The 7,184-nt window shown below is 42.4% G+C and overlaps 1 protein-coding gene across 3 annotated transcripts in view; it reads right to left on the reverse strand.

The window, feature by feature from the left end:
* The window catches only part of CDK5RAP2 (CDK5 regulatory subunit associated protein 2), a 199,379-nt gene that overhangs the window by 72,581 nt on the left and 119,614 nt on the right, over positions 1–7,184 (reverse strand). For all 3 annotated transcript variants that reach the window (XM_017503288.2, XM_017503290.2, XM_017503287.2), the window contains exon 18: positions 5,331–5,468. In XM_017503288.2, the coding sequence (XP_017358777.1) occupies positions 5,331–5,468 (138 nt within the window). The remainder of the gene's footprint in view (positions 1–5,330; positions 5,469–7,184) is intronic.

Below are 7,184 nucleotides of genomic sequence, written 5' to 3' on the forward strand. Positions count from 1 at the left end.
AAAAAAAAAAAAAAAAGTATGTCCCAACAAAGAATTGTACATCAATGCTCATAATCACCTTACACCCAAATGTCCATTACTACTTGGCAATAAAAAGGAACAAACTTGATGCACTAACAACATGAATGAATCTAAAAAACATAATGCTGAGTAAAAAAAATATATACAAAAGAGAATATACTGTATAACTTCATTTATATGAAAGTCAAGGCAAAATTAATCCACAGTGGGACAAATCAGAAGAGCAGCTGGGGTGGGGTTGGGTTTGGACAACAGAGAACATGCAGACTCTTGATAGGGGTTTGCCTTACACAGGCACACATACTTGTAAAACTTAGTGAATGCAGGTTTACAATTTCTATAGTTCATTGAACTATAAACATTTATTGAAGATATGTATGCTGAAGTACTTAGGGGGAAGTCTACTGATGTTTGCAGTTTCAATTAAAATTTAGCAGAAAGATAAGACAGAGTGATGACGGGCAGGTGGGAAACGTGAATAGAACCCAGGCGCTGAGTAGGTGGGTATTCACCGTAAAATTCTTTTCACTCTGCTGTGTCTGAATTTTTTCATAATAAAATATTGGGAGAAAAGTCTCTCTCATCTTTTTAAAGAAACAAAACAACAACAAAAGTCTCTCTCTGATTCCCCAACAGCTCTGGTCACTGAGTGTTCTCTGCCTCTCTCCAACCTTGTGCAAGGGGTCTATTCTCACCTTCTGCAATGTGGCTTTTACTAGCCAGGAAAGGTCCCCAAAGATCTCCATGTATTAATGAGAGATGAAATCCACATGGGGTTAGGAAGGAGACAGAGAGAAGCTCCTCCCCGACTCCTGAGGATCTAAGAAGGGTTTCCCCTAAGTTTAGCAAAGCAAAGACAGTAGCACTAACACGTCATTCCAAGTTGAAATATCAAAAGCATCAAAGCGAGTCTGCATTTCCAGAACCACAACAATGCCAATACTTGATACAGTGAAACAAAAATTAACTTTCATTTCTCTTTACCTCTACTGACTTTGTCAAAATTAAAAGTAAACTCTCAGTTTACAGGAATGGTCAAGAAATTAAATGTTACGGACATAGGGAAATGTTCTTCATGCTACGTGCTACTTATCCATTTTCAAAGATACAGAACTAAGATGTCAGAAAGAACTGAGTCACTATACCTGGCTCTGCTTCCAGCTCTACTAAAGAAGCAACCTCCAAGCCTCCAAGTGTCAACTGGCTCTATCCTCATTTCCTCACTTCTCTACCCCCTGCACGCTGGCTTCTATCCCCCTCACTCTGATGAAACTGCTCAGGTCATGGGACTCACAGGAGGTTCCCAGTACTTTTTTCTTTCTTGTCTTCTCAGTGTTCGACACTATGAAACATTCCCTCCTTGAAACCCCACACCGCCACTATGCACTCTACCTGTTCTCCCCCTACCTCTTGAGCTAATCTTTCTTCATTTGCTTGGCATCTCCCCTTCCTCCTCCAGAAAGAATTGCCCTTAATCCCCAAAGTGAGGGCTGGGCACCTGTCTACATCTCCTTTGAGACTCTGCATTCACTCCATCACAGCCTTCACCACACTCTGCTGCAATTGCCCCTCTGCTTCTCTGGATTACATCCTAGACAGGGCAGGGACATGTCTGTGTTCATAGTTTTAACATCAATGCCTGATGCTCAACACTGACGAACAAATAAACAAACGAATACTTTTTTCAAAACAAGAGCTGAAAATAAGTCCTTTTCAGGATTACTTCTAGTCCTACTACTCAAAGTGTATTCCAGGGCAGCAGAAGCATTATCACCCAAATTTGTTAGAAATACAGACTCTCAGGCCCCACCCCAAGCTTACTGGACAAGAATCTGCATTTTGACAAGACTCCCAGGAAATTTACATGCACATTAAATTTCAGAAGCACTGCCCTATGGTGCTAAACAGCTCTAAACAGAGTCAGAAGAGGGTTATAGTCCCATCTCTGCCACTAACTTACCAAAAAAATTAAAATAAATTAAAACAGCTGTTTTACTGAGTGCCTACCACTTGCCAGAACTGTGCCAAATGCTTTATAAATCTTGTAAAACTCATAATAATGTATGAAGTCAGATTGTTAGAAAGTTCCTCCTTTTAATGAAATTAAATCTGCTCTGGCAAACCAAGTTTTATTGTTACTATTAACAGAATATTTAACAGGCACCTTCTACTTCCGAGAACCATTTCTGCCCTTTAGAGTCACAGAAGGTCAATTTCTCATCAACACAACAGCCCTACAAATATTTGAGTTCAACTAAATTATGCCCCTTTATCAACGTTTCCTCTCTATGCCAAAAATAGTTTTCTAACCATTCTTAATAATGACAACAGAAGTAAATAATAATAGTAACTAACCCTTCTGAGTCTTTGCAGTGTGCTAGGACCTCTGCCACGTGCTTTCTTTATATGCAGCCTACACTCAGAGATGGCAGGTCCACAAGTCACACAGCTCCTGGCTTTCTATGTTCACCGACCTAACCACACTCTGCTGCAATCACTCCTCTATATCGATTTTCAACCTAATTCTCCTATAATGCATAAATAACCTGCAAATAAATATGAGAAAACAGGTACAACCTCATTAGAGGTTTCTTTTAAATGCACATGGCAACAACAGGATACCTGTTCTTAGTCTTTTATTTGGTGGTATCTATGTGATCTGTCACCAGGCAGGAACTGGGCACCATGGTACCCAACTGGTGGGGTTCTATACCAAGGCCAGTATCTTAGAAAGAAACCTGACAAGCTCTATCAGGGCCTTCAAACTACTTAACGGTCTTCTACAAATTAAAAATTGTCAGTGGCTCACGCCTGTAATCCCAACACTTTGGGAGGCTGAGGCGGGCAAATCACAAGGTCAGAAGTTCGAGATCAGCCTGACCAACATGATGAAACCCTGTCTCTACTAACAATACAAAAATTAGCCAGGCATGGTGACGCATACCTGTAATCCCAGCCACTCAGGAGGCTGAGGCGGGAGAATCACTTGAACCCAGGAGGCGGAGTTGCAGTGAGCCCAGATCACACCAATGCACTCCAGCCTGGGCAACAGAGCGAGACTCTGTCTCCAAAAAAAAAAAAAAAAGGTTGCTGGGGGGATAAGGGTATATGAAAACAAATTTTATGCCTATTGCATATCCATATCTGTCCTTTGACCTACTAATTACACATACCTGGGAATCAACTCTAAGGAAAAAAAAAAAAAACTTCTAAACACAGAAAAAGATTTTTGTCCAAAGACATTCATTTGAGAATCCAAGATAGTAAATCACTAGAATCAACCTACATGTCCAACAGCAATGAGGCAGTTAAGTTTCAGCACATTCATAAAAATGGAATAAGATGCTATGACATAATGGCAATTAGCAAGAACAGCAGACAAAGCTGCATTCCAGGAGAGGTGTGTGCATCCACATGTTCACACACATGAATACAGAAGGAACACTTCCAAACGTTAATCAACTATGTGCTCCTTTTAAAGTGACAAAATTAGTGGCAATTTATTCTCTCTGTTTTCCAAATGTTGGGGTAATGCTATGGGTTAATTAAATATTGGAGAGAAGATTCTGCATTTTAAAAATAAAAACATACTTGCTCTCCCCCCGCCTCTGTTTCTGATTTATTGGCTCCTAGAGAGCAGGAATCATGCCCAGACCCCACTCTGCAAGTCATGCTGCTCGGAAAATGTTGTGGACAATATAAGCATTTCTGTTTGTTCCTGCTTTGTTTCTCATCAAAAGAGAGCCATGCGTATTCCCAGAGAACTGCAGGCTCCGCTCTTTCCCATCTCACCCTCACCATAACTCCATCTACTCCCTCAGCTCAAAATTACAGTGGGCACATTACCTTTCCCATCCCATTCTGAGGGATGATGGGGAGGTGTGCTATAAAGAACAAGGCTATTCATGGGGAACATCAAATCGAAGTGCAATATGACAAAAGACTCAACAAATCTAAGCTGGCTGATATTAAGATCTTAGGGTGGGAAAAGGAAAAAGTCTTTTTCTCCAAAGGACATAATGGGACATTTAACAGATTTTTTTTTTAAGGGCAAATGAACAAACAAAACACACCATTTGTGTCTCAAATGAAGTTGAAGAATGCTGCCTCGGTGGAGGCAAATCAGACTTCTTTCTCCCTAAATGGATCCCAGATATTCTTGGTTTTCAAAATTATCTAGAGTCCTGGAGGATAACATCAATAATATACCCTCTCTAAAAGAAAGCAGATGGCCAGAGTGCAGCATAAATACCTTTGAGCATTTCCCACTTGGAAGGTAGGAGGGGACAGCTTAAGGTTGACAAATCTTTCCCAAGAAATGATGCTGCAATGAATGTGAGCTCCCCATTTACCTGGCACTCCAGGTAGAGCAGAAGACAACCCCAACCAGGAAGATTCCAGTTTCACACGTGAGAGACCCAAGTACCAAAAGGCCCTACTACTGCACTTCATCAGAGAACTGTTCTGGTCTTCTGAAACAATGCTAATACACGCATGAAGAAAGGCTCTTCCTACGGGAGAGTTAGGCCCAGCTAGGGGATGAAGAGGGAAAGAAACAACATCACAACTTCAGGGTCTTCCCATTGTGCAGTCCAGGTCCCAAACAGAGAAAATCAGAGCCAACAAATCACAAGGATCTGCACTGAGACCCAGAAGTCATCAAGGTGAAGAAGGCTTCTTTCCTCCTTTCCCGGGCGGGTTGTATGTATGTCAGTTTTTCAATGTTAATATATTCATTAAGGCTGCATCCATGCTATTCCAATTATCTGGTTGGTTTGGAAACTCTCCAGATCCCTCTGAGACCACATCGCTCATCCAGATGTGCCATCTGCAGCACAGGTCCCAGAGCCGGCCCAGAGTCAAAGCATCATAGTATATCGAATGTGTCCATGGAGACATGATCCGAACTGAGGAAGCCTGTGGACAGACCTGACAGCCTTGTGGGGCTCTCAACACCCAGCCCACAACAAAGGGAATTTCAATTAGACCTCCCCAGAAACAGATGCAGTCTTGAAAAACCTTTCGGGTTGTTATACATACATACACATATATAAATATATGGTTTGTATACATACATATATATAAATATATGGTTTCGGTTTGTTTTTTTCTTTGAGACAGGGTTTCGCTCTGTCGCCCAGGCTGAAGTGTAGGGTGTAATCACAGCTCACTATAGCCTCAACGTCCTGGGCCAAAGTGATCCTCCCACCTCAGCCTCCCAAAGTACTGGGAGTACAGGCGTGAGCCACCACACCAAGCCAGTTGTTATACTTTTGTAATTAGCACATGACAACAAAAATGTTTCTTACCTCTGTTTTTTCTGTAGATTCAAGTCTGTCTGGAAACCCATTTCCCTGGAAGCCCATGCAGGAGAGATCAAAAATGGTTTTCTTCAGGCGCTGGTTGTCTGTATACAGCTCCTTCACTAGCTGTATGAGGTCGCTGACCTAGGAGGTAAGAATGGGGAGAGGACTGTATACCCAGCAGGAGGCTTCAGCTTCCCAGGGCCACAGCCTGAGACAGCCCTATTAAGCGACTCTGACACCACAGTCATGGGAAATCGGGCTGATTCTAGCCCTCAGGATACCATGCGCACAGTGGCAAAAAACATTGGCTTTAACACCTGGCATAACAGTATTCTAATCCCAGAGTCATCACTTACTTCAAGGCAAAAAGATCCTGGGCAAGCTGCACAATCTAAGCTCCAGTTTCCTCATCTATAGAGTTACAGTGAGAACTCAGCAGGACTATGGTCACAGTGCACTAAAGTCCTGGCACAGTCTAAGTGCTTCAATGACAGCTAATGCTATCTCTCCCTTGCACTTGAGACCCTCTGGGGGAAAAGTCTCCCAATGCTAAAGTTTCTGAAACTGTATCAGAGTCTTATTTTTCACCAATGACCTCCTCCTTTGTACACCTATCTGGCAATGCCAGTAATATTAACAGTTGTCAGTTGTAAAGCAATCTACAGCTACTAAAATACTCCTACAAGCTTTAGTCAATCACTCCTTGCCAAAATCCTGAGGAGGTGGACACGCTAGTGTGTCTATCTCCGTTTTACAATGAGGACATGAAATACAAAGATATTAACTGCCCGAAGTCCCACAGCTGGGGTGTCTGGAGAACTAAATGAGACAGAACAATGGCCAAATGTCTAACCATGTGGGAAAGAGCAGCTGTCTCCACACAGGCAGAGCCGCGCCCGGGACTTCCAAGGCCAGACACATAAGGAATTGAGCAGACACTCAAATCCCAAAGGCCAGTAATTTTCGAAGGCTTCTTGATGGAAGCAATTATTAGCTCTTCAAATAACATGGAAATTCCCACCCTGAGTACACATATTAGATGTCCAATACATCAAAATATGAACAAAAATTGGATCTAATCCTCAAGGAGGTTCTGGTAGGAAAAACAAGACATTCTGGTTCTACAAACATTTACTAAGTGCCAACCCAGCGAACTACCTCCTGCCCTTACCACAGCGTCAGTGGACACTAGCAGCAGCTATTCTCATCTCTATTTTCATCTTTAAAAACGAACAGCTGCCGCCATACTTCTTGCCCTACTCCTCCCAAAAAACCCAAATTTGTATTATCCTTGCTATTTCTTAGCTCTGTGCCTTACACAGGCTGTTTTTCTCTTTCTCTGCTGAGAAAGTGGAGACCTGGACAAACTCCGAATTTGTCCTTCAAAACCCACTTCAAATCTCACTTCTGTTGAGAAGCTTCCCCTGATCAAGTGAGTTCACCCCTGTCCCATCTCCCACACAGGCAGTTAACCTCTCCTCTGCTACTTCTATGCCTTGTACAGCTGCCCATACAGCAACCTTGTACCTCATATTGCAATTACTTCCTTACATGACTATCTCTTCTATCAGAATATAAATTATTCCAAGACAGAAACTGAATCTCAGTCACACATACATGATTATTTTATAATTAACTATATAGTTTCACACTTCCTATTCCTAACAATGGTTTTCAGAACCTTGAAACACTAAGCCACTCTAACCAAGCCACTGATCAACACATTGAAAACCCTTTCCAGGCCAGGCATGGTGGCTCACGCCTGTAATCCCGGCACTCTGGGAGGCTGAGACGGGTGGATCATGAGGTCAGGAGTTCAAGACCAGCCTGGTAAACATGGTGAAACCCTGTCTCTAC

Source organism: Cebus imitator, unplaced genomic scaffold, assembly GCF_001604975.1.
Source record: "Cebus imitator isolate Cc_AM_T3 unplaced genomic scaffold, Cebus_imitator-1.0 Scaffold309, whole genome shotgun sequence".
NCBI classification, from domain to species: Eukaryota; Metazoa; Chordata; class Mammalia; order Primates; family Cebidae; genus Cebus; species Cebus imitator.